Here is a 26,908-nt window from a genome sequence, read left to right on the forward strand (position 1 = left end):
TGATGGACATTGTTTCCTCCCTGCTGGAAAGCATGGCAGGCTGGAATACATTTCCTGATGCTACCAAGTTTAACAGAAAGCGGGCTCTTTTATTCTTTAGAGGGGGCATGGCTACTTGTGAATGTTTTACCAATTTAACAGAAATGGTCATCAGCATGTCCTTTTTGCGAGGTTATCTGGATTTAAAGCTGCCTTGTAGTGGTTAGCCTGTGCCCACGTAGCTTGTACCCCTGTATGAACAGGTGCAAGTTCAACTGGAGCGAGCCATCTTTAAGCTGGTGGCAGTGCTCAGACATAAATCTGCATCGGTTTGACAAGGCCGATTTAATGTAAGAGTCATAACTGCAGTGTAGAAAGATGGATACTTGGCAAAAGTCTGTGCTGGTGGAAGAGGATGCAGACACTCTCAGTCTGCCTGCAACTGCCCCTTTCCCAGAGGCTTCCCTCACTGCAGACCCATCAGGATGACTCTTTATGCATAAAGCTCTTCAAAGTACTTAAAATATTTTACGTTTTAATTTGGTTGTTTCACCTTGTCTGCATTAAAGAAATGTTCATCCATGCAATTAGTCACATTGGGCATTTTAACCAGCACTAGCCTCATTACTGCCTTCATCGCACAGTATGAGCTGCAGCAAGGCAATGACATCAATTTACAGTAAATAATTTCATCCCAATTTCCAGGAAGTCACTCAGGCAGAGTGAGAGTCTGGAAAGTGTCTAATGTTGTATCTGAAGTCCAGGTGCCACTGGGTGACCAAGAAGTTTTGGATAGCAGTCAGGTACTCAGCGTGAAATGCTGCAGTGATGGCTGAGGCTGTTCCCTTCTGAAAACAGAGCAAGATTCTGGGACGAACATTGCCAGGGGAGGGCACTTTTTAATAATTTTAATGCTTACTTGGAAGCCTTAAGTGCCAGTAAATTTACGCAGTTATCTTTATAATGCAACTGCTGACTGAAACAGGCTTTTGGTCCAAAAGAGCTGTAATCTGTGCCCTGGAGCTGTGAGATCTCTGTGTTTGTGAACGTGTATGGAAGGGCATCCCGCACTGCCGGCAACAGCCACGGCTTCGTTATTCACCAGCAGGAACAGAGCAGGGCTGGGGAGGCAGTCGGAGGACAGGAGCCTTTTGGGTCCCCAAGGCTCAGGTGATTTTGCACTGATCTGTGTTCTTGTTGCCAGTGGGAGGCTGGGGTTTGCTGCCGCGTTATTTACGCTTTAGTGTGTGTGATGATTGTATCTCTGCTAGGTGGAGGAGATACTTACTGCAAGCCTGGGAGGGGTGTTCTTTCAAGGTTGTTTACATACAAATAAATAAACACAGCAGTACCAGCGAGTGGAGGATGTCAAGAGAAATGGAGTGTCTCTGTAGCATATTAGGTCTTAAATCAGAAAAGGAAGAGTGTAGCAATTCTGACATTTTTTTCTAGGAAAGGCTGCCTTCTGCCTCAGGTTGGTGATAAGAGTTGATGTAAGGATTACAGCCTGGAGAGGAATGTATGTGAGGCTGTTTCATTCAAGGAATCTCCATCTTATTTGGACTTTAAGCTGATGTAGTTATCATTGAGAAAACATTTCCATTGCTAAAAAGGATGAAAAAAAGCTCCAGAGGGACTGAAAGGAGCATTGCCAAAATTTCTGCAGTTGAAACTGTCCTACTACCTGTCACACAGCTGCAAGGTTGCATTCAGAAAGCCCGTGTGGTGGAGAGGCAGCCATCCCGTTCCTGCTTGCAAAGGCTGACCTTGCAGGAAGATGCTTCTCAGAATCACCTGGAAAGTAAACGTCTTTGGTTGACAAATACAGACAGATGACTTGCATTTTTTCTGTGCGTGCAATATCTGACCAGTAGTTCACATTCTTTCATATGCTTGACTGGATCAGATTTTCTTAGACTTTGAAAGGAAAGTTGCAGCCTTTTAAGGAAGTGTTTTAGGAAGCTGCTCAGATGCTAGCTAATGAGCCGGGGTCCATGTGAGTTGAAGAGGCTTTGTTGAATGAGCTTCTGAGAAACCAGGAAGAAAAAATTGTTACACGTAGCTTGAATCAATCCAGAAAAGAATGGGTAGCTAGGGCCATATGGCAAACTCATAATTACTAATTGCCATGCAAATAACAATGTACAAATAATTGCAATAAAAATGAAGGCTACGAGCTTGTAGGTTTCTCCAGGGGAAGGTCCTGATGGCATCCAGGAATCTGGTGGGGGGAGGGTGTTTCTTTGTGTGTCTCTGTGTTTACCATTTTCAGTGCTGAAACAAAAACACATCTCTTCCTACCATGAACTGTTTACTGTGAAGGTTACCTACCTGCCTAGACACCTGTTTCTTTTTTTGTTTACAGCATACTAATGAAACGAAACTGGGGTTAATTAGGCACTGCAGTTGTATTCAGATTTACTAAGGAGATATGAAAACTTTAAGAAATAAAACAAGAAATCATTACAGATACTTGCAGTACTTATTTTATGCATCTCTTAATTATAATCACTACCAGTAATAATTCTGTAAACCAGTCTTGAATAATGGGCGATTCACACTCCTTTGTGTGATGGGCCAAGGAGGTGTTTCTTAATGGATCGCATAAATGAAGTCAGTTTGCTAACTGAACCCAACATCCTATATATTCAAGATAGCTCTCTGAGCTTTAGGTACATAGCATACTGACAACAGCAATCCTTAAAACTCAAGGACCTTACAGCTCTTGTCTCCATAAATTAGGATACCTTGAATACATCAGATCCACAAAGATGCATTTTTTCAATAGAGCACAAGTCTAATCCTGAAATTCTTCTGCTTGCCTTCATCAAGCAGAGAAGAAGTCCTTTGCTTTTGAACAGGGTCTTCATTTTCTTATTTGGGACAACTGCCAGGTGGCTGGAGATGGGATGTGGCATCTTAATACCACTTGTTTGTTGGTGCACTTTGACATCACATCTGTAGCAGGAAAGGGCACGGACCACCTTTCTTCCTTCTCAAGCCCAGCATCGTCTTAGGGTCTTGAAGATGCCAGTAAGGGGAATAAATATGAAAGATCTGCACCAAGCAACTCTGCTTACAAGGAAGTAACTTCCTTTGACCCCTGGACTAGATTGGCAAGCACCGACCATGCAGGAAAGTGGCACATGGAGCCCCAATTAATGAATAATTGAGGGACTGTTCTGCAAAAAATGGGAACTGTTTCTAATCTGTGAATGTAGCAGTGCGTGGCAGATCTACAGATTTTTGTAATTAGCAGGCATCCAAAGTATGCTGTTGACGCCACTCAAACTCCTGCAGCGTGAGGCATTCTCTCCAGGAGGAGGAAGATGCAGTGAAAAGTATGCTCTTGCATATGAACCTTTGACCCAAACAAGTACCCGATGAAGAAGGCACAGCTTGCTCTTGCTCCTTCAGTGCCAGAAATAATGCTGTCCTTTGGATGCACCGGCGTGAGGACAGGTAGGAGACAATGAGAGCAGGTTGGCACTGCGGGTTCCCTTACTGCATAGGTCTGGCACATCCCAGAAGTCAGGACAGGCGAAGACAACACAAAGGAACATAAGTAGTATGTTTTTAGAGCAATGAGGAAGAAAGATCTACACAATACCATGAAACTGGGTAGATAAACCATACTGCCTTGTTTTGCCTCTAGTACGGCTTTTGTCTCCAGCAAACGGCTCTAGCAATGCACAGACTTTATTTACAACAACCCATTAGATAAGGCTCTGGGCTAAACACCGTGCAGTTCCCTTAATTTGCAGCTTTGCGCATTGATGTTGGTCAGAGATACAACAACCAAAGCGGTGTACATGCTCTTCTGTATTCCATAGCATCCCTGTCCTCCAGCAACAGCCTATTCCTGCATTCAACAGTACAAGTGTTAATGGGCCAGAAAATAGCTACTTATACAAACTGTACTCTGTACATCCAGCTCAGGTACACGTGGTTTTAAAAGGGACCCTGCTGATAAGGCCATTATATGGGGACATACCCATCTGACTTCAGATTTGTAAGAAAAGCGAATCTATGATGGGAACACAGGAGATAGAGAGCTTGCTGAATACAGTCATGTTAATTGTGAGCCCTCTTCTAAGGAGCTGGGAGAGGGGAATTCTGAGACCCCTTCCTGGCATCCCCAGAGGTACCCCCATGCCTCCGATCAGGCACGTGCCCCCAGTCTTTCTGCAGCCTAGCCTGTCTTTAATTTGTTCTCGATAGTCACTGTTGGCATTGTCAGTGAAGCAGCAGTGGCAATATGAAAGCTGCGGCCAGCTCCACCTACCAAGAGTCTGCTGGAGCCAGCTGTAGTGGGGCTGTAGGGTGGGCAGAGCATGGCTTTCTCCTCAGGTGTCACAGCAAATGCCACTGTGCAGAGGAACGGTCCTTGATCAGCAGGGATTGGAGACAGCCATCTCTGAACAGAGTCACTTAATTCACATGCCATCTTAAAAATGCCATGCAAACAGAATCTGATCTGTTCCTTTGAACCAACTGTTGTAAGGCTTAAAAGATTTCACCAGCAGAGCAGACATTTAATGCACAAGTTTTAACCTTATGGTCTATACTCAGTTCATAGCATAACAAAAGGAAAGTGAACTTGCTGGTCTCAGCTCGGTGCACATGAGTGCTGGACAAACAGCAAGTTATTCCAATAAAGAAAGGAGAAGAATGTTCCTCTGTTGCCCTTTTTATTATCCTTGTTATGAATTTTTGTTGCCGAAAGGTAAGTTACAAAGTTAAATTTTAGCAGTGATGAATGCATTGTTTCGTCTCTTGCTTCTTGAGATACATTCATTAGCTGATTCATAGATCTGGTGCTCTGCCAGCTGTACAAAAGGCCAGGCAAGCTGTGTGTGTGTCTGAGAATGCTCCTGCCTTTTTCCCCATCACTGTTTACCTGCTGTTTCTGATGGTGTACCTCACAGACCTCACTGATTGCAGAAATGTGAATCATATTTGAACAGCAGGAATCAGAATTTGGCTTCCAACAAAGGACAGTACAACACACATGAGCTGTGGTTAGAAAGGCATGCTGTAGTCTTCCAGTGCTACTTATTTTCAGATTGTTCTTATTATTTTTGAAGCTATTTCCAGAAGTGAGGAAAGCAGATTATTTCTTAATTAAATGAGAACTGAGAGTGAGTTTGACTGTAAGTTTCTAAAACCAGGGCCTTCACAAATTCAAAAATGTGGCTACTCCATAAAGGAGATACTACAAAGTCTTTGCCCAAGATACTTTCTTATTGATGTCAGTGAGAACACACTGTGTATCTAAAAAAATAAGAACTGTTTGTACAACATATGTCTGTGGAGATGGCCGTACATGTATTTTTGCCTCTGAAGGGTTCTCCAGTTACTGCTTACCCTATTGTCAAAGTTTCCTAAAATTCATTCTGTTTACTGACATTTCCATGGCTACTGATCTCTTGAAGTTGTCACCTTTGCCCAGGCAGACACTGTTTCTCTGGGAGTCTCAGACTCTTAATGCAGGTGTCGGTTCTTCCTATTTTGTAGGAACGTTATTCAGCAAGTCATTGCCACTTAATTAGACCTTGCTTCCCATCTTGATTTGTGTCTGAAGAATTTGTTCTCTGAATTTAAATGTTTTTTCTTGGACTCATCTTTTTGTAAGCTGGGTATGATTGACATTAGCTGTTTGGGGTGTGATCTTTGCATGTAAAAGGCATATAGGTTCAACACATCTACTTGTGTGTATTTTGTGAGTTTTTTTTTTTCTAACTTCTGCCTCTGTCCCAAATGTCTAGTGTTTCTCGTTCACCATTTCCCCATTGTGACTGGATCATTTTAATGCCTTTGATTCCTCAGCGAGAACAGGTAGGGAGTGAGCAATGGTGCCCAACTGCTGTGTTGAAAATGTGAACATGTGGAAATGGAAGAACATTCCTTCTCTTCATTTCATAGCTGTATGCTCCCAGTTGGTGTTGTCTCCTATGGGAACAATGGTTTCTGGCTCTCAAGGGCTTGGTAGCATGGCTTACAAAGTGGCCATCTTCTTCCACAAATAGGGACTAACATCCATGGGTATAGGCCATTCTCAGTGTATTTAAGAGGCACATACCCCAACACCTGAAATAGGGATGCTACAGAGAGAGCTTATGGCATTTGTGGGAATCGCTTGTTAAAATTTTGCCATCTCCACTAAAAGCAGCATTATCATTATTCTCCTCTCATCCCCTCAGTGTGTATCGCTGTCATCTCTGCCAGAACATGCCTCTGGCAATTAAAAAAGTCCTTATAAAGAAATATCCCTATTGCTCTTTTGTAGCTCTGTGTTGTCTGCTACTGTCCCCAGTATTCACTTACCTGTTTTAAAGAGTAAGTTCCTAGGAAAGATCCCCTACTCCAACTAATCCCGTGTTATGCAGAAGAGATGGTGCATTTCTGAAGAGGAAAGCAGAGAGATAACCAGCTAATGCAACTCACGTTATACTGCTTTGCCAGAAGGCATTGTATCCCTTCTTGTTTGGGAAGATGGGGAAAAAAAGTTTCCATCCTTTATATGAGAAGATCCAAAGGACACATTTTCACATGCCTCCTTTCTTCATGGTCACTCAGTTTGACCCCATTGGGTCACAAGATTTCAGTGAGAACATCTTCATGGAAGCCCAAGAGCACACTGCCAGTAGGAAAGGAAGAACCTCTTTCTTCACCTTGGTGTAAAACCAATGGTTGCATGGTTTCAACAGTTCCTTGTACCTCTGTTTTCAGTGCATATTTACAGATGCTTTCAGTGTATGTACTTGGTGTGACATCAAAAAGAAACCTGTCTTGGCAAAGGAGTACCAGAGGAAACTCATAACTTGTTTATGGAAATTGTAAATTACTATAATTAAATAAAATGATATAACTACAAAAAGACTATGTAACTGGTTTTATTGTCGCCCCACCCTCCCTTGCATCTTCCATGTTCTTAGATTAGATAATATTTGTTGTTAGAGCATACACCACAATGAAACTATTCCCAATTTGAACTTCATAGGGCTCCTGTAATACGAAAGGTGAAGGACAGCAGCACTGCACTGTGCCTCCAGATGCTGAAGCACCAGAGGAAGCTCTCAAGGAGAACAAACTACGTTCAAACAACTACACGTTAGACTCAAACCAACCTCTGTAAACTGAATGGAAACTTGAGCAGCTAGACATGTCATGTAACACGTCCTAGAAAAATCTACAAACTGCCTCTGGTGCAGCAACAGAGCAAGGACCCTCTGGTTGCAGTGCTTTGCTTCACACCACTCCTCGTCACACAACTTTGTAAGGTACTTCAGCCCTGTTGATCTCAACAGTTGATAGTTCATTGCATTTAGCTTAACAAACTCTCCCTGAAATCTCCTGAAAACTCCTCCTTTGATGAAGCCCTGAGACAGGTTCTCAGTTTTCCACCAAATTTGATCTGAATTCAGACCTACCTCTGTGTTTGGAGGGAGCTCTGAAGAATGGCATTGTTCCTCAGTGCAACACCTTAACAACATTTGAAAACTGGCTACTGGTGTTTTTTGTTTTTGTTTTTGTTTTTGTTTTTTTTTGTTGTTGTTGTTGTTGTTTTTGTTTTGTTTTTTTTTGTTTGTTTGTTTTTTTACCTCTGCAATACTGAGTGCAGCTTCTCTATGCAAGCAGAAATTTCAACAAAGAAAAACCTTAAACTATTGAGTTTTCCTTCACTGTCTTTTAAATTAAAATGAAGCTAAATTTCAGCCTTTGCTACTTGTTTCCAGCTGGACTCTACCACATCCTTAGTATTGATCACTGTAAAACTTCGTAACGCATAGAATTTGGACAACTTGCCAATGTGGAAGACCTCAGATAGCTTCAAATTCTGCACACCGGCTCCAAAAATCACATCCCTGGAAGCCTGAGATATCCACTCAGGTTATTTCAATCACAAGGTTGGTCTCTAGGGGAAGCCATGGCTGCATACCCTAACATAAAGCCTAGGACCCATTCCACCCAAGGATGCTGCTGTCTTGTCAGGAAAGAGACTGCTGGATATATTGGCAGGACATATCCAAAGGCTTTCCTTTACATGAAAGCATCTTATTTCACACTGTTTAGTTTTATGCTCACATTTGGGCAGGTATTTAGAACAGGAAGGCCTGTTCTAAAAGAACTTCTGAAAGGAATAATTAGAGTCCAGGATAAAAGAAATTTTTAATATGTGAAATCACAGAAGCAACATATATGTGTTTTTATGGCTGCAGTGTTTCCAGGGTAATGGCAGGAAGACATAATTTTAAACCTTCATGCAGTAGCATCCCTAGATTTGACTTTTTGTAGTCTGAACAATACGGAAAAGTTCTGTCTGCTGACTCTTGTTGAATCTTGCTTGCATTAATGTAGAGAAGAATTAACTACCCGTTCCTGTGGTTTTGTGTTTCTGGACATTTCAGTGACACAACTTGCATGCTGGTTGTACATCTGTTAGATCTTCCACAAATGAGGGTTCTTTTATAGAGACTAAAAGGTTTTCGCAGTGCCTTATGAGCCAGTACATCACTATTTCTGAAGCTCTTCTGCAGACAGAACGCCCTTTGAAGTCAATGGGAGTTCTGTCTGAATAAGGACTTCAGGATTCGGGCCTCAGGATATAAATGCTGTGATCAATCTTTTGAGCATAATGAATAACATTTTCTTGGCTTTCAGAACTATATTAAGCCAAATGGTAGCCCCAGGTATTCAAAATGGATTAAACAGGAGACTCTGCTTTGTTTCAGCCTACAACTTTATTTAGCTTTTAAATCAGCCTGGTCCCCATGCCTTGTACTGACGTGCCCTAAAAACCCCTCCAACAGCAAGGCCAAATGTTTCAATAGTTTCTTTTACAGTCAAGCCTATCATGATGTGAGGCACTATGAAACAGCAGTGTTCAATGAAAACAAACACACTTGCTGTAGACTGACCTGTTTAAAAGTTGTGACCTGAGTGCACAGCCTGAAACAAAAGACCTGAAGGCTGAGAACTTTGTGATATGAGAGGGAGGTTTGTAGACACTGATTTTCATCAGAACATCACAGTACCAGACACTGTGCAACCATCAGAGTTAGTGATACAAAACACCGATGGTCCGGGTAGATAAGATAGCTTCCCCATCTCTTATTCTTTGCAATTACTCTGACTTTACAGATGGAAAGTTCAGCTAGAGAGAGATTACATGACTTACCCAATGCCACTTAAAAGTCTTAGAATTAAACCTGGCTGCCAACCTGCTGCCCTACTGTCAGGACTGTGCTTCCCCCTCTTACAGTGATAACACTATATTACAGGACTTAAAAAATCGTGGCTTTCCATTCCAGTCCCAGCCTTGGCAGGACCCCAGCATCCCAGCCACCCTCCCCCTTAAACCAAAACCCCAGGTCCTTCCCCTTACTGGAGACAAGTTTTGCCAGCACTGATTTCAGTGGCAGCAAGTCTAGATCCAGTGATAAATGACACCCTGATGTGGGCAGCTGATACTGTCTTAAGTAATCGCCATCAGAGCACACAGTAGGGCATCAACAGTGCAGGGCAGAGCTAAAGTCTTGTGTTTTCAACCCTCACAGGTTATAATGCAAATGGATTAATGAAACAAGGTAAAGGAGAACCAAGAGAGAGACCAAAACAAGAGAAAGAAGGAAAAATATCACAAGTTCTTTTCTGTTCTGAGAAAGGTCCTGAAGAGTCTTCAGTCTCCTTAGCTCTCCTTCACGGAGGTATGATACAGGTAATTGAAGGAGCCAGCAGTGGGTTTCAGTTGAAGATGTAGGCAAAATAAATGCCTACTTCATAGGATGGTGGAGCAGGCAACAGATGGGGAGGCTCCCTGGTCTTAAGTGTTGTGATTAATGGAAACTGTCCTGGTGGTGGCATCAACATTTTGTGGTGTAGGAACAGAAATTATAGGATGTGTTAACTGGGCCTTTTTGTGAGGGAAGAGTTCTAGGGATCTTCCTGCAGTCTTTCTTGTGGGGGCAAAGTCATAAAGTTTTCCTTAGTGATGGGCTCGGAAAGAGAAATCATGGAGTTCTCCAAGATGTGTACTCCATTCACTAGACTGTACCTAGATCTCATGGCATCTTGTAGTCCTTGAGCTATTGATCCCTTCTTTACTATGTCTTTAGGTGTTTAAAAAGATGTAAATGACAATGAGCTTATAAAGAACTTCCACTGGGTATGTTACCTGGAAGTGGCTCTCCCCAGAATAAATACAAAGTGGCAGGAGAAGCCTTCAATGAGGGCAAGATTTAACTGTTTTGGGAAGACTCAGCACAAGGCTGTGTATCCTTTGAGAAACAATGGTTTTGAAGACTTACCAGTTATTGCTAGAAGACCATCCCAGCAAAAGATGCAAGTACTGTATCAGCTATATCCAGAGAATTTTGTAAGGTTGTGCAACACCAGATGAATGTCCCCTAGAGCAACCCATGTCTCCAGTCAGCAGAGACCACGTTCTCACATCTTCTCCTTATGCTCATACTTAGTTAGAAGAATCTGACAGGTGGCTCCACAGATTATAGGATCATGCCATAACCCAGGTTGGAAGGGATCTCTCAGGAGGTCTCCAGTCTAACCCCTTTTCAAAGCGGGGTCAGCTCTGCAATCAGACCAGGGTGCTCAGGGTTTTATTCATTTAGGTCTTGAAACCATCCATGGACTCCATGAATTCCATATGCAGTCCGCTCCACTGCCTGGCTGTCCTCAGGGTGAAGAAGCTTTTGCTTGTATCCCATCTGTCCCATCCTCTCACCATACACCACTAAAGGGCTTGGCCCTGTTGTCTTCATACTCTCCCTGTAGGGACTGAGGGCTGCTGTTTGGCACCCCCAAAGGGTGCCAAAGCTATCGAGGATTTGCCCTTTCTGATTTTTGTAAGGCCCCTGTCAGCCCATTCCTCCAGCCTGTCTAGGTCTCTCAGTATGGCAGCCCTGCACATAAGTGAATCAGTGAAACTGCTGGGAGACAGGACTTCTCCATAAATTGCCCACATTTATAACTCCCATCTTTGCCAGACTTTCTGCCTTTCAGAGGCAGCTGCTGCAATGATCAGGCTGAGGGAGAAAGCAGGAACACAGTGCTTCCCACTGGGACAATGGATAATTCCAACCTTTTGGGCAGTGGGAAGAAAAGACATTTGGTGACAAATTTGTGAGAAACTTTGGATGGGAGGCAGGACCACTGGTTCCAGGAGCTGGCTGTGCAGGCTAGCAGAGCTTTTAGCTCAAGAGGCAGTGGATTTCTCCAAAATAACCTGTCATATGTTGTCCTTTCTACACTCTTCTAATTTAACAGCAGATACTATAATGTTTGTCTCTTGAGACCTTTGTATCCTGCTCTTCTCCAGAAGCACCCTTAATCTCATTTCCCCTACCCCTACTGGAGCCAGAAAACATACCTCTCCTTCCATGAAAGCCTCTTGCTGCATCTCCCAGCCCCTAACCAGTCCTGCCTGGCCCCTTTCAGACACCTTCAATCTTCTTCGAATGTGGTGCCTGCCCCTGACAGTCCTCACCCTTCCTCTGCAGTGCCAAACACACCTAGCACAGTTATTAGGCATGCCTGTTGTGAGCTAAAATTTGCAGGGAACTGCAAGGCAACAAGAAGACCTGGACTAATAAAGTTCAAGGAAGTTTCTTAACACAGCAGTAACATGGGGAACATTTTGCAGGCTCTTACCTTCGTGAAAAGATGTGTGAAGGAAGCACTGGTGAACAGCCCGGTTCCTTTCCTCAAGTCCCAGGTCTGATGCTGGCCCTTCAGTGTTTTGGTGGAGGAAGTCCTGCAACTTCTGTTTCTGACCAGTCAGTGGAGAGCCTACAGGAACTGCCAATACCATCCTGGTATGCATTGCAATGGGAAAATGTTGAAGCCAATAAACATGAATATATATGGGACTGCCACTAGCAGACAGAGAAGTGTTTTGGAGAAACAGCTCTGAATGTGATGAGGGAAACATAAGAAGCAATGTATTACCTACCGTACAAGCAGCTGGGCTGCCAAATGCAGGTTCAGCAGCTGAAGGAGCTTCTCCACAGTAACAGTAAGACTAAGGAGAAGGCCTCCCTATATACCAGATGGGGCCTGACACAGCTGAACCTACTTCATGTTTTAAACAAGTAAAGTCTTGTCCAGCCTACAATGTCATGATGTAAACAGCCTGCTGATTCAGTTGTATTTGTATATGGCTTCCAACATTTGCTTCTTTGATTTCTTTATTTTTTTTATGTCAGCATAATGAATTCCCTTCCCTCTCCCTCCTTCAACTAGGTCAAAAAGCCTCTGACTTCTCCAGCTTCTTCAAAGCCTTGGCTCTGCCTCCTTGTGTGGATCCAGTCCAGGTGCTAGGCCGGTTTCTCCCCAGAGGCTTCCTGGTGCAATCCGCTCCTGTATCTTGGTTCCTGATCTTGGGGGAAGAGGCAAAACAGCCAGCAGGGAGAGGCATGTAGCAAGAGACAGCTCAAAACCGCTCAGCAGCATAGACAAAGTTAAATTTGTCCATCTCAAGGAAGAGAACGAAGTAATGCTTTTTCCTTTCAGATTTAAAGATGAGAAATTTATTTAGTGATAGCAAAATGGTTCGCTTAGCCTCCTCCCTCCCAGCACTCCCTAGGCTACAGGACCCCGCTCATCCCTGGGAGCACGGGGATGCAGGGTGCTCGTGGAGCCCATCTTGGGGAGCTTCAGAGCCCCCCAGGCAGCCCCGCACCACCACGGGGAGCCAGCTGGGCACGACAGGGGCTGGCAACTCGTGGGAGACAAGTGCAATGCAAGAGTCAAGTGCAGCACTGCCTGGCTGCTTCCTAGGGATCCCACGGAGCAGCTCCTTCACAGGCTGGTCAGATCACTTCCATGTGATCCTAGCCAGCAGGGAGCACTCTGATTTTAGGATCTTACAGAATCTGAGATTGTTTTTTTTGACCCTTCCTTCACCTGCTGCTTGGAAACCCTCTAGGCAGCTGAATGTGGTTGCTTGTGCCCAAAGTCGGGACTGCAACGTGCCTTTATCCGTTGTATTTGCACGTTATCTTTCCTCGAGAGATGTATAAAAAGCTGGGGCTGGAGGAGTTGCTGTGTGATAAATTCAGACACAGTACCACTTTTCACTTGCACGAATACCCTCTTCCTTTTCATATGAGGACCGCAGGATAAAAATTACATGTATTGTCAAAGGATGTATGTTAAGATCCTATCTGTACTATGAAATGTAACCGTGTTGTACATGGGCATCCTGATTTGATGCAGCAGTAGCTGAGGTGGCCCCTGGGTTAGCACCACCAGACACAAATTGTGCTCTCTGGAGCACTGAGAGCTACGAAATGATTTCCTGAAATGAGCATCTTCCTGCTGACATCCAAGATGAGGCTGACAGTGGCTCCCAGACTGCAGAATATGAATGAAACTTGTATGCACACCAGCTGTGTTTGAGATCCAGTACAACACACTGTATATCAAATGGAAGGATTCACCTAGGGAAAATAATTACAGCTTCCAAAGAGAAACTAAAGACTAATAAAAAATATATTTTCTTAATGGGTCTTTGTTGCTCTTGCTTTAATCTTCAAAAATCTGCATCTTCACACATTATGGCCCTAATGATTACCTTTGGTTTTCATTCTTACTGACAAAGAAATGAAATACACAGTAAATGTGTTAACAACAGTGCTTTGCTGAGTCTTAGGACAAGTGCCACAGTGGTTCCCACATGGAAACCCATTTAAGAAGCAGGTAAATGTTTATCTGCATTAACTCTTTGCTGCCCTACTGTTTAAGAAAAAGTCAGTGAAAGGCAACTTGGGATAGAGATAAAAAGAAAATTTAAAAAATAGTCTCTTTCAAACTGTTTCCATCACAGTATTTAGATTGCACTAACCTCTTCTTTGTGAAGCACAGCAGCTCTCTTGTGTCTGAGAAGAGCTCCTTCGAGTTTCCATCTCAAGTGAAACAACTGGGTAGAGCAAAAGACGTCACATGAGGACTCCTGTGCCTTTAAAGTATAGAAACACTGGAGAAAATTAAGAGCACTGGGGTCTGCAGCAGTCTTTTATCAAGGGTACGGGAGACAAGTATTCTATACTAACGTCTTTCAAAAGATACTGCTTCATACATTTATGAAAATCAAATTGCAGTCTTATGTTCCTAAATTTTGAACAATTTAAGCTCCTGACTTTCAAACTGGTTATGAAAGGGGAACTGTTTATTGAACAGAAATGTTCTAAGGATTATTTTGTTTGTAAATTTGACTCCAACAGTGGTCTGGGTGTTACCTGCATGTTTAAAATGGAAGCAAAATACCATGTGCCAATGGATGAGTAACATAAAATGGAATTAACTGGTTTGATTGCCTCTGGTGAACAACACACAAATATTTGGCAAAACTTAGAAACTATAGAAAGTTTATTTGATCTGCAGTATTATTTTAAAAGCAGTAATCTACCCAGTGCCTCATTAGTTAAACATAAACAGGGCCTACCTTTAGATAGAAAAGTTTTATCTTAGTAGCATGATTTCATAATTTCAGTCATCTTAGGGTACTCACTTACCTACTTATTACCCACTTTCCCAGTCTCACTTTTCCATTAGTTTTTTTCAGAAGCAATTTTAAGGACATTTCTTGACTCCATTAACATTATTTTTCCTGTTATTTTTCAAATCAAACTCTGTGATTTCTTTTCCAGACCTTACACAATATTTCTGTCAAGAGCTCTTTTTCCAAGTGTGAATATATTTCAGTACATATACAGAACCAAGGAAATATAACTACACAGATTTTATTTTAATTACAAGCACAAGGTCACAAGTTAAGCTTTGTTACACTTCAAATTTCAACCAAATGTCAAGTTACATTGCTGTTACCAAACAGCATCTCAAACTTTACTGGGGAAGATCTTCAGGATCATCTACTATCATCATTGAAATGTAATCTCTGTAGTGAACAGTATTTGTTTCTGGATCTAGAGCATTGGAGAGCATCTCCTCCATTTCTTCCTCAGTAAAGGGTTCACCTGAAAGAGAAGAGATATTAACCCTTTGTCTTGATAAATAGTCTTTCAGGGCTGGCAACTTACTGTACTTTTCCCTTGCAAGGCTCTCCTTTCTGTCCTCATGCAGAGGAGAAAAGGATCCAGTTCCTTTACTTTTGCACATGTAAAAGCCCTGCATGCCAAGCCGGATGGTTTAAGGGAAAGGAGGCACAGCACATGGATCTTCTGATCTCCATTTAGTTCACAGGCTCCAAAAACAGCCTGTTTGTCTCTGCCACAGGGATTTCAAAACAATGCTCTTTGTCAGAATTAATTCTTCTAATGTCTACTTTAGTACTATTCTTTCTTGTTTGGCTCTCCTTTTGCTCGTATTTACACCATGAAAGGCCCTTGTTTTCTTCTCTTTTAGGAGCTTCAAAGCTGTTGATGGCCTACTGCATCCCTCTTTGAGAACAAGGTCCCCATCTAAGAATAGGTCTTGGAAAGTCTTGCACAAAGCATGTTTGTCATTTTATACTTGAGGCAGGCAAGCATGACTCAGCCACGCAAGAAAAGCAGGCTCTTCAAGGGATATTGAGGATTACATGATATACAACTTAAATCTGGTCTTTGAATCTCTTTGTTTGCATAGGGCACTAGAATTAAGATCAAGATAATGTAGGAATGAATGAGCACTGAAACTCCCTGAAACGTTTTGAAATCTAAGTTTTACAGGGGGACAGAAAAGGAGTCGCATCCTTACAAAGCACAAAGATGTGCACAGAATCATAAAATATTCACACAAGATTGGATTATGACTCAATAAAAAGTTCTATCTTATAATATCTGCAAAAAGGCAGATAAGTGTCCTTTCCCTGCATTATTCACTAGTGAAATGTTCTAGTCTGCAGCCACTCATCTAGGCAGCAGGATTGTTTGAAGACTGTATCTACTCCTGCAAGTTTTAGCATGCAGAATCAGGACCTCAAGGTGCCATATACACATGTAATGTTTATTTACTTAAATACTGGTATTACAAAAGTCACGTTACCTTCTTCAGTCATATGTTTTACCAGCTCGTCTTTAGTAAGATATCCACATTTATTCTCATCTAAAGCCTTTAAAGAAAAGGAATAAAACTGTTGTGGTTTTAACCATAGTGAATCAAGAATCAGCAACTTCTTTGCAGCAATTATGCACTTGTATATTTAGTTACACACCTCAAATGCATGTAGGAGAACATCTTCTGGAATAGGCCGGTAGCTGAAACCATTAAGTCAGAAAAGTTAAGAGTCATTGTTTGTAAGGCTACTGTACTATTCTGAAAGAATAAAATATGAGTACCAGAAGAAAGGGAAAACCGACTTTCTACAGTTTGTCTGTCACATATTTAATTCCAGCTTGACTTTTTGGAACTGTGCATACCTTTACCCCTTGTGTCTTCCATATTATTCCTCTTTCATTCTCCTTGTGCTAAGCAGCCAAATGAATGGCTTTTGCATGTCCGGGCTGGCTGAGTGGGTTAGTAGGAATCAATAATAGCTGAATCACTCCACGCAGCAAATGCACTGAACTGAGAATTGCCAAACCAAGAAAACAAAGTTTTGTCCAGGTAGGCCGGTAGCTAGGCAACAGATCACCTAGTGGGACTTTGACAGTCTAATGAGATGATGATGAGCAAAAGAGGCTGGTAGATATAAAAAAAAAAGGCCTGTCACTAACAGTTTCAAAGGCAAAGCAGCACTGTGTGTGTGTGTGCATGCATATGTGTGCCTGATTTCACAGCTGAAAAGGAAACCCTGTACAGCAGTGGAGACCTTCCACATCCTAGCAGTCTCTCACCATATCCCAAAAATACTGAAGAGATGTTAAAGCCACAGAGGTTCAAAATGCTTGGTTGTTTTGCCCAGACCCGCCTCACTCTTATTATCTAAAAATCATATGTGCTACGCTGAGACCTTGTTCTTTTTGATCCAGATCTCATGTGCCCTTGGATAAGTGAACTACAGACACAGCCCCAAAAGATAAATGTGGGTCTTGACAAGCCTGCACTAGCCTGGGAAAAGTGTGTTTTTGTGCATGTGTGTTTGTGTGAAAGGGGGGGGGGGGGGTGGAGGAGGAGGAGAGAGCCCGGAACAGCAAGGCATCACTTTGCAAAGGGGCAAACACCAGCATGGAGCCAGAAATGTGCCATGAAGGCCAGAGAAAGAAAAGGTTAAGAAGCCTGGGAAGGCAACCTGCCTGCACTAGCAACGTCCCTGGTTGCCTCTCCAGGCATGGGCACAAAGACTCTCAAACACGGCCCCATGGGTGCCCACTGCCGCTGGATGCTGCCAGATGGTTTGGGGAAACCCCATATCTACTTCATGCATAGAACACCAAAGGAGCTCTGTGGGCAAACAACTTCTCAGTATTGGACCAGACTGAGTCTCCCCAAGCCCTTGGTTACTATCTTTAAAAAGAAACATAAATTTTCTATAGGTAGTATTACTTTTAGTGCAAACATATCAAAACAGCACAAGTTCCTGTGTACATGGAAAGATTTCTATGTACCTTTGAATAATGAACAGCATTCTTTTTCCAGACTTTTAGATCAACCAATATTTTAGATCATCAGTCTTTTTCATCAGCCTTAATCATCAGTGCTAGCTGTGTACATTCAACTGTACCTGACAGTCACTTTGAGAAATGAACATGTAGCTGATTTATACAACTTATTAAAAATCCACTGTAACTGACTGTGCTTCTCAGCAACCCTAACCCAGACGTTCAGGGAAGTAATGGTTATGACCTTAATTTGCATATATAATATTTTCAGAGTTGCACAAAGCACGTTAAATAGCAAGTTAATTCTGATTCACATACAAAATACAGAAACTACACAATATCGCAATTCATGATTATAAGCTGGTATTATTTGTACCAAAGGTACAACATAATTTTATGTAAACTAATTCATTTTGAGCTAAAATCTCACTATCGCACTACTGTAGACTGAGTTTAAATTAAAAATAAAAATAAATCTGTACTCCTTCCAGCTACATAAAATTGCTGTAGATATATTCACTCAGAATCAACCCTGTCCGTCTGGAATAAACTACAGCCACAGAAAATCTACTTTCCATTACCTTCTGTCGAGAAGAACTTTTGTCATCACTGGAAGAAATTTTTCCAGATGAATATATCCAGTTGGTTCTTCTTCTTCTTCCACCTAAAAATAAAATTTAAGCATGGTAGGCTATATGACTCATTAGCAAACTAATAGGAAAACCAGAAAACTGGGGTGAGTCCTGCATTAAAATTACAGATTTGGACTTTGAGTATTTATATCAGGTTTTTAATATCACCACAACATCTGGGTGAAATGCTTGTGATCAAACAGAAAGAAATTAGAGGAAGAAATAATATCCCAGGCAAAACAGGCCTGCTCTTACATAAACTTTCAGCAACTCAATATTGCCCTCTTGTGCTTAGAAACCATTCGTGCAAAGAACTGGATGCCTACTCGCTGATGTTATCTTCCACAGTAACTCCACAGAGGTTTAAACATTCGGACTGCACTCATACGAGTGAAGTCTAGTATGACCTGGAACATCCCCAAGCCGTGCAATGTGTTCGTCCATCACAGCAAGCTGTCAGCACGCCCCCCGGCATGATTTCGGCCTGTGCCACCAAACCCTCTCCCCAGCAGGTAGTTCCCGGCCCGGTTTGGGCGCTGGGACCGTGGGCCCTTCTCCCCAGCGGGCCGTTTGGTGCAGCCGATCCGTGCGTATCCGCCAACACAGACAAGGGCTGCTCTGTGCCAGCTGGCTTCAGTACCCAAGGACGTTTCTGGGCACATTTAATGTGCTAATTTGGACATAGCCCCAGTTTAGTACACCTCAAGGATGGAATTTGTTGCCTCCACATGTTTCATAGCCAGAGAGAGTCGCCAAGGGAAGGACCAGAGAGGCAGACAGACTGACTCAGGGCAGTCTGAAACAGTCATAAGGCAGCCCATAAAATACTACATGAAGAAAAGCTTCCCTTTGCCTCCCAAATAAATTAACAGATTAGTCCCAAAACATCGTGGACTTCTAGCAGCATTCTCATGGCATTCCTGTACTCCGTAGGAGACAAACAATATGGTAAAAACTGTTCCCCATAACTCAGGTGTATCTCTTCCCTGAAAATTTAAGGTTTTACTCCCCAAGGGAGTCTTCTCATTGAAGCTAGCCCGTTCCTGTCTGTGTTGAAACTGGATGCCTGCCTTGCAGTCTCACATGGCAGCAGCGACACCCTGCTAGGCCCTTCACAAACACAGCTCAGAGTGAAAGGAGACTCAAACAGGCACCGATTTGAAACCTCCTAACAGAGCCAGGGAAAGACGAAGCAAGATTCTGCCTCCTGGGAGCTGCGTCAGAGCAGAGGGTGGTGCCTGATGCATCCAGTTGCTTCAACGGAGAGCTTCAACTGCTGCTGCTTGCTCTCTTCCAGTGCTCTTGAATTATTCAATTTTGGTTGCCAGAAGCAGGAAGCTGCCACCTCTTGCTACTTTAGAGCAGAAATTGGCTTGAAAAAGCACTTTGGTGAGCCTAGTAGAAGGGATCTCTAGGTAGGAAATGAAGCTGTTGCCTAATTCTTGCTAAATGAAATGGTACCTTTTTATTATTACAGAGTAATTTGTTTTACTGCTCAATCTGTTGCAAAGATGTAACAAAATACCTGGCAAAATTTCTTTCCAGTGACATAACAGTTGGTCAATACACTGAACTATCCCATGCATCACAAATTTTTAGAGCTATCAGCACACAGAATGGTTTAGGGAACATCTGTGCTTCAACTAGTATTAGTTCACAAGTCCACTGACAGAAAAATAAGTATGACAGCTATATGTCAGAAATAGGTAAACATGTCTTATATAAAGCAGAACAACAAGAAACAAGGACCCAAAATGTCCATTAAGATGTTAAGTTATATAAACCATATGTAAGAGCCAAAAAACATTTGATCTGCTCTTCCAAACAGCTGAATGTTACCCTAATTTTCATACCAGAAGAACTCACCGGTAATTACCTCTCCAGAACTCAACATAACAAATACATGTGAAAGTGTCAGCCCTCACTGACAAATAACATTCAGATTTATCTATCTGTCCCTTTTATTTATTTATTTATTTTAGTGTGCTGTTTGTATTTTGCCTTCAGAAAGCAGTCTGTGAAGAAACATTTCCTTCCTGACAACAGACCTAGTCCTGGGAGGTGATGAGCAACCTCAGTTCCCTCTGACCTGGAAAAGAACTGCTACCATTTCAGTGTGTATACAGGCCCAGAAGTGTCTTGAGCTGTTAAAATTAATCTTATTTCTAGCATTAGATAGATATGTGAGTAAACCAAATATATATCAACCTCGCCACCTTTGCGAACATCGACAGCTCCCATAACAGCTGTATTGTAGCATTCCTTCTGTTTCATATCTCAGCTCTCATACTATTATTATCCAGATAACACTTGGGAAAGTGAGTCACAAAGAAACAGAGTCACAAAGAAACATCTTCCAGAGTTATCCAGGAGGTCTGTGATGGAGCAGTGAACTGAATTTGGGATTTCAAACTACAGGCATTGTAGTAACCCTTGGATCAGCTTTCACCATCTCTAGACCTGTCATTTAATCTTAACTCTTTTAGTAGGTCTAGACATACGATACTTAGTACGGTATTTAGCATAAGGCAACATAGGAAACAGTATATGATAATTTTAGAGATTAAATATTTATATAAATTGTGATTTGGCAGATATGAATAATTTGGAGGCAACATATGGTAGTTAGCTAAAATGAGGCTAATAGAAAGATAGATGACTGAGAGATGCAGGTAATGAGAAACAGAAATGAACCACAGCTTACAAAGGGCAGAAATAATGGAGAAGTAGCATGATTACAAACTGGCCTACAGAGACAATTTTTACCTTATCTAGATTAAGATAAAATGGTATTACCATAGTGAGTGGTAATGGTACCTTATATAAATTAAGATAATTTGATATTAGTGATTAGCATAATACATTGAGGATTCTGTAAGAAGATGTGTTCTTCTGGTACTGAAGCGATGCCAAGGTTTCATTTACAAACACCATGAAACCTTCTTTGAGATTTAACTTCCAGTTCAGCATTCTCTAAGGTTAACCATTACTCTTGAATGCACTCTTTCTTCTTGCATTATTTGTACTTTAATTTCCTACTCTTATAATCAATAATTGCATAGATATTATACCATTGTATATCACAGAATCATAGACTGCTTTGGGTTGGAAGGGACCTTAAAGATCATCCAATTCCAACCCCCTGCCATGGGCAGGGACACCTCCCACCAGACCAGGTTGCTCAAAGCCCCATCCAGCCTGGCCTTGAGCACCTCCAGGGATGGGGCATCCACAGCTTCTCTGGGCAACCTAATCTCAAGAATTTTCCACCTCATAGCTGCACTGCACCATACTTTGTTACATTACTTATCTCAAATTTTCAGTAATGCTTAAAAATGGGGAAAAAAGGTTGGGAGGGGGAGGCAGGCCTTAAAATCTCCACGTTCCCCTGCCTGGGAGGTCAAAACATCCCCTTCCTCTTCTTAATTTTGTATCTTGACTCAGTTACACTGTTCATTTACTGCAAACAACTAACTCTGTATGCCACTAAAAATATCTGTATTAAGCACAATAATTTATCTTTCCACTTTGTCCTCTTTGTGAGTCGAAGCTGGTACAATCTGGTACTGAGAGTACAGAACCACAGACAGATCGCAGCATCAGTCTTTTCCCTCTGACCATTCCTTGTACATCATTCTCTGAAGCAGTTGTGCCATTTTCACAAGACTTAGCACAATATTTCTCACACTAAATTCTTATTTACAAGAGACTGGACAAGCCTCTGAGGAGAGACAGGCATGTAATCACCCAAATTTTAGTTGGAGAGGGGAAAAGAGCAAGAGAGACCAATTCCCAGCATTCTGATGAGAAAAAGAAAAGATCCTTCTCTTACCTCTCTAAGGCATACCACTTTGTAAAAACAATATGAGGAATTTTTTGCACTTCTTTGTCCCATTTATTAACCATACCTATCAAGGTACCATCACACCAGCCTTTCTAATACAAGCATAGGTTGAGGAAATAAAAATTACAGTGTAGGAAAAAACAGTGGAGAAATACGGTTGAAGTTCCTTATCCCTGCACATCACGGTGGGAATGGGAGTACCTCTAGGTCCTGAGAGTCTGCATGTCTGAATTCTGACTTACAAGCTTAAGCAATCATGCAAGAAAAGATTACTTAGCTATAACTGAGAGATCTCAAGACTGGGGGAGGCCTCAGGAAGATCAGAAAATTGAGCAATCTGGCTATAAAATGTAGTGATAACAGGATCTAGTGAAGAAAAACAGCAATCCTTCCCTCTGCATATTTTTGGAATTTGATGTATTCTTTTAACATCTGTACAAGAATCAGGTTTTGTTACTTAGTCATCCAGTGTCTGTCTATGGCATGTCCAGAGCAGTGAGAGAGTTAGGATTTGGATATCCTAATCTGACTGTGGTTTAGGGCAATCTTTCTAATGAGCCAACAAACATATTTTTTCTCCATTTTCTACAAACAGCCCTTCACCTTGGCACAGTGTCACAGTGACCTTCTGGGGTAAAAGAGGGTCAAAGGCTCCTCATTTTAATCCAGCAGTGTTGTTCCTCATCAGCCTAAGCATTTGCTTAAGGGCAACCTGAGAGACTGCCAGATTCACTTTCAGGACACTTCACATGTGAGACAAGAGCTTAGCTTTCCCACACAGAAAGGCAGAAGTGCCAAACTTGTGCAAGTTTAAGATATAAGAGTACAGAGAAGATCTAAAACTTTTACCTTTGCAAGCAGTTCATGAAGTTCTGCCTCAGTTGGGAAGCAACCCAGTGACCTGACAATTGAACCAATCTCTCTGTAAGAAAGAGAGAACATCTGTGTCAGTAAATTTGCAATACAAGTGTGGCTGTGGAGAACACAGCCATTGATTCAGAGCTTGCACGTAGGAGCACGCATGAACAAGCACACACATGCACAAGCATACGTATGTGGACTTTTAAGACGATGTCTCACTAAGCAATGCCTACTTTTATAGACATTAAATATCCTGAAGCTTTTTGGAAGAGTATAATTGTACTTGGGGCTTTCCCAAAACATTCTGCATTACCTTTGTGGTACAGCGTACTGTGTGCATGTTACTTTTCAGCTGATGTACTCTAATTGTTAGGCTGTAAAGTCTACCTTTACATAGTTAACAAAACACTTTGACATCTATTGAGATGAAAGGTGACAAAAATATATGTTTACATTAAATACTATAAATATACAAATTCTAACTGCAGTAGAGAACAATTACAAAAGGTCAGGAGTGAGGTAGCCCTGCTGTGCCCCTGCTGTGCTCCAGGAGTCAAACAGACCAATTCACTGGCTTATCATCACACTGTTCATGCTGCTAAATATATTCATAGCTTGCATTTACTGCTGAACCTGGTGCAGCTGTTCTCTGGTTCTAAACAAAATTCTGTTCAAATTGTCAATGCCTAAAAAAAGTTAAAGCTGGACAACACTGCAGACTAGAAGCAAAAGTACTGAAAATATATTTTTAAAGTACTACTGGGACTTATGGTACAACTGAAAACAAAATAGCAGAAGTATCAATATTGCTAGAGGTTTTCAGTCCAGTTCCACAACACAGGAATTCAAGTACATTTCAATAACTATACATAGCAGTGGTGGCTGCCGCATTTCAAAACGCTGTGGTTTCGTCACCTTCACCAGTACATTTGGAAAATTAGACTGCTGAACAAAAATGGTAGGCACGAGAAGATCTCTGTAAAATCAAAGTACGTCAGTAAGACCTCAAACAGCACACCGAACATGTAAGAGTAGGCAGGTCAGTCTTTGGCCTTCTGAGATAGGTCCTGAGGAGCTCCCACTCTGGCTGAACACATGTGACAGCACTACTACAGACAAAAGAGAGGAAAAGGCAGGCTGCACAAAAATAGTTACAAAGCAACACCCAATCCCACACACAGAGTTGTTGTGGAATTAAGACCTCTGCTCAAATGACTCCAAGTGAAACCCTGCCCTCTGTGAACACTGATGGAAGTTTGGCTTCAATGATCTTGGACACTTAGTCCTATTTTTTGTATTTTTTGTCCATGCATCCTATTTCTAGTATGGATACACTGATGCTCTCACTCCTGCACTCCTTCATCTTTTCCAGCTATAAAATTCTTGTAAATATGTCCCAGAAAAACATCCAGTACCACTCATGCCCCCCAGCTGTCCCACACCACTTCCAGTATCCCAGACTGCCAGACAGGAAGGTTGCCATCACACTCCTGCCTCAGCCCTCACATCAGCAAAACCACAAGGTAAGTAAGGTAAGCCAGCCCCCAAAAGAGTTTGCAGAATCTTGCACTGCTGGGTGCTGTTTCGCATAGTCTGTGCCCGTGTCAGCGTGAGGATATGGTTTGAAGTGTCTCTGGTCAAGAGATTTACATGCCACATTTGGTAGCAACGTGGAGCGTAAAGGACCTGGATAGATAATTATGTTTTCCTCTCAGCCATTTCCTCTCGCTTACTTCAGCAGCTTCAGTTTCTACTGCATAGTTTTCAGCAGACAAAAATGGTGGTTAAAGTGAGTTTATGTTCATACAGGCTTTGTAAGGCAGACACAATAAAATTTTGTGTCATGGTTTTCACCCCAGACATAATATTTTCAATTACAAGATTTGCACAGTCATGGATGCCTTTGACTCAGGGTGTGTTACAAGCAGAATGAAACAAGACTGTCTTCCTCAGGTTTAATTTCTTACTAACTTGTATTTGCATTAGGAATTATCAGATACTGGTGTTGGCTTGTCAGCCAAGGTAGTTTTCCATATTCTTCACAGGTATCTGATATTTCAGGAAGTAATATTCCTACTTCTACAATCGTGGCTAAGAATTGTGCTGTGCTGCCACCTTCTGATACAAGATAGTCAGCCATTAATAATCACGCCACTGTGATACAGCCCTGCAATGTGAGCATAGGAACAACATAGCTATAAATTGTTTTTCATTGTTGTGACTGTTCTTTGATTAAAAAAATAGTGTGCAATAGTGCATTTACTATGTTAAATAGATTTTGAATACATTATACATGAATACATTGAATACATGAATACAATACTAGCTGAATGAAAAAAAATAATAAACAGAAAAGTCTATTCATGCCATTTCACTGATGTAACATTTTTCTCAAGCTCTATATCCAGTATAGAATAGAGTGAAGAGTGTAGCAGACTTTACAAGACCCCAGATGCAAATGAAAGACAAATAAACAACAGGTATGTTGTGGTGCAGTGAGGGCTGGGGGCTCCCACCGCCCCAGCCAGGAGCAAGCAGGAAGGAGGACACCAGGCTGTGTCCGTGGGCACTGGGCATCTCCCTGGAGATGGGGATGAGCCACAAGATTTAACAGAACAATCTTCACAAAAAGCTCGACGAACTGTGGAACAGAATTGTACCAAGCGTAGAGACACGTCCTGAAATTCTCCCTATCTACAGTAAGTGAATAATCATACTTGCAGGAAGTAGCCATAATTTCTTAAATTTAGAAGCAGTAGTAAGCATGAATTGCTAAAACCATCATATAAACAGTTTGCACCTCTCTCTCCTCTGTTTTTAATATAGAAAAGAAGTCTGGAACATTTAAGGATGTTTTCCTATTTGGTTTTATTATACAACATGTGAGGAATGTCTAATGACAACATAATTTCACCAGTTCTCCCCCTTGTAATGTTTATACTCATTAATTTAATTATAATTAAAAGATCTGGTGAGATTCTTGTGAAAATAGTAATTGGAAATATGAAAAATTCCTTTAGTAAGCTTTAATGAAAACAGTTCATAACAACTTCAGCACCTGCTCAATAAGATATAAATATGTATTTTATATTTTTGTAACAATAGTCATACTGCTATGTGTTATGGATGTTTATGTTCAAATAAAGTTGAAGTAGCATTGTCAAATATTCAAACTTTAAAAAATATCAGAATTAAAATTATTTGGGAATTTTAAAACTTGAATTCCTTTAGCTCTTTATCTTTTATCCAGTTATGCCCTGATGAGTCTAACAGCCTATGTTTCTATCTTCCACTGAATTTTTTATTACTTGCTCAGATACATATTTTGTTTGTATTTCGATAACATTGCATGTTAAAAGTATTGCACATGCAGTTCTCCCTCCTGACTCCCACCTGGTCAGCCCATTCCCCCAGTTCTGGTCATCCCATTTCAAAAAGAAGACAACTCAACAAGAAGCAGAAAAACAAATGACGAGGAACAGCTTCTTATTGAACAGCTATGGAACAGCTTCTTTTTAAAGATGAAATGCACCTGGACTGTGGCTTTCAACTACAGTGACAGAGGATGAATGTGACAGAGAGCTATGAAATCATCAGAGGTGATTGAGAACAATTATTCACCATCTAACATAAGGTCAGAAGTCACTCAAATCCATGTGGCAGATGTACAATAAACAAGAAATACTGTGTATTTGCTCAGTTCTTTCTATTCCTTCCTCAAGTCAATCGGTGAGGGTACTCAGCCAAATGGACTTCTGGTACAATCAAGTATGATTATCCTTATGTTCACTATTACATACTGTTATATAACCAGCTTATATGCAAGTCTCTTCCAGGCTTCCTAAAAACACCTCCTCATCCGAACAGTATCCGCCCCTCACAGTACCCCAGAGGAAGAGGGATGTGTGGGGTAAACTGCAGCTGGGGTCACCTACTGCGAGCAGGTAACTGTGACACAGATGGGCAGGGATGCTCCTTGATGTGCTGGGACTAATCTGAAAGTGAAGGAATGTATCTGGGACCAGGACACAGTACCAAATGAGCTATTGGAAGAGAGCTTTCCTACTAATAATTATAGCCTTAGACTTTTT

General features: G+C 41.7%; 1 protein-coding gene across 1 annotated transcript in view; it reads right to left on the bottom strand.

Annotated features, from left to right (window-relative positions):
* Positions 1-14,354: 14,354 nt before the first annotated feature.
* EFCAB2 (EF-hand calcium binding domain 2) overlaps positions 14,355-26,908 on the bottom strand; it is a 30,897-nt gene continuing 18,343 nt past the window's right edge. The window contains exons 3-7 of the mRNA XM_035322897.1: positions 22,806-22,878; positions 18,062-18,144; positions 16,154-16,196; positions 15,985-16,051; positions 14,355-14,975 (exon numbers count right to left, since the gene is read on the bottom strand). Of these exons, the coding sequence (XP_035178788.1) occupies positions 14,845-14,975; positions 15,985-16,051; positions 16,154-16,196; positions 18,062-18,144; positions 22,806-22,878 (397 nt within the window). The 3' untranslated portion in view covers positions 14,355-14,844. The remainder of the gene's footprint in view (positions 14,976-15,984; positions 16,052-16,153; positions 16,197-18,061; positions 18,145-22,805; positions 22,879-26,908) is intronic.

Source organism: Oxyura jamaicensis, chromosome 3 (genome assembly GCF_011077185.1).
Source record: "Oxyura jamaicensis isolate SHBP4307 breed ruddy duck chromosome 3, BPBGC_Ojam_1.0, whole genome shotgun sequence".
NCBI lineage: Eukaryota > Metazoa > Chordata > Aves > Anseriformes > Anatidae > Oxyura > Oxyura jamaicensis.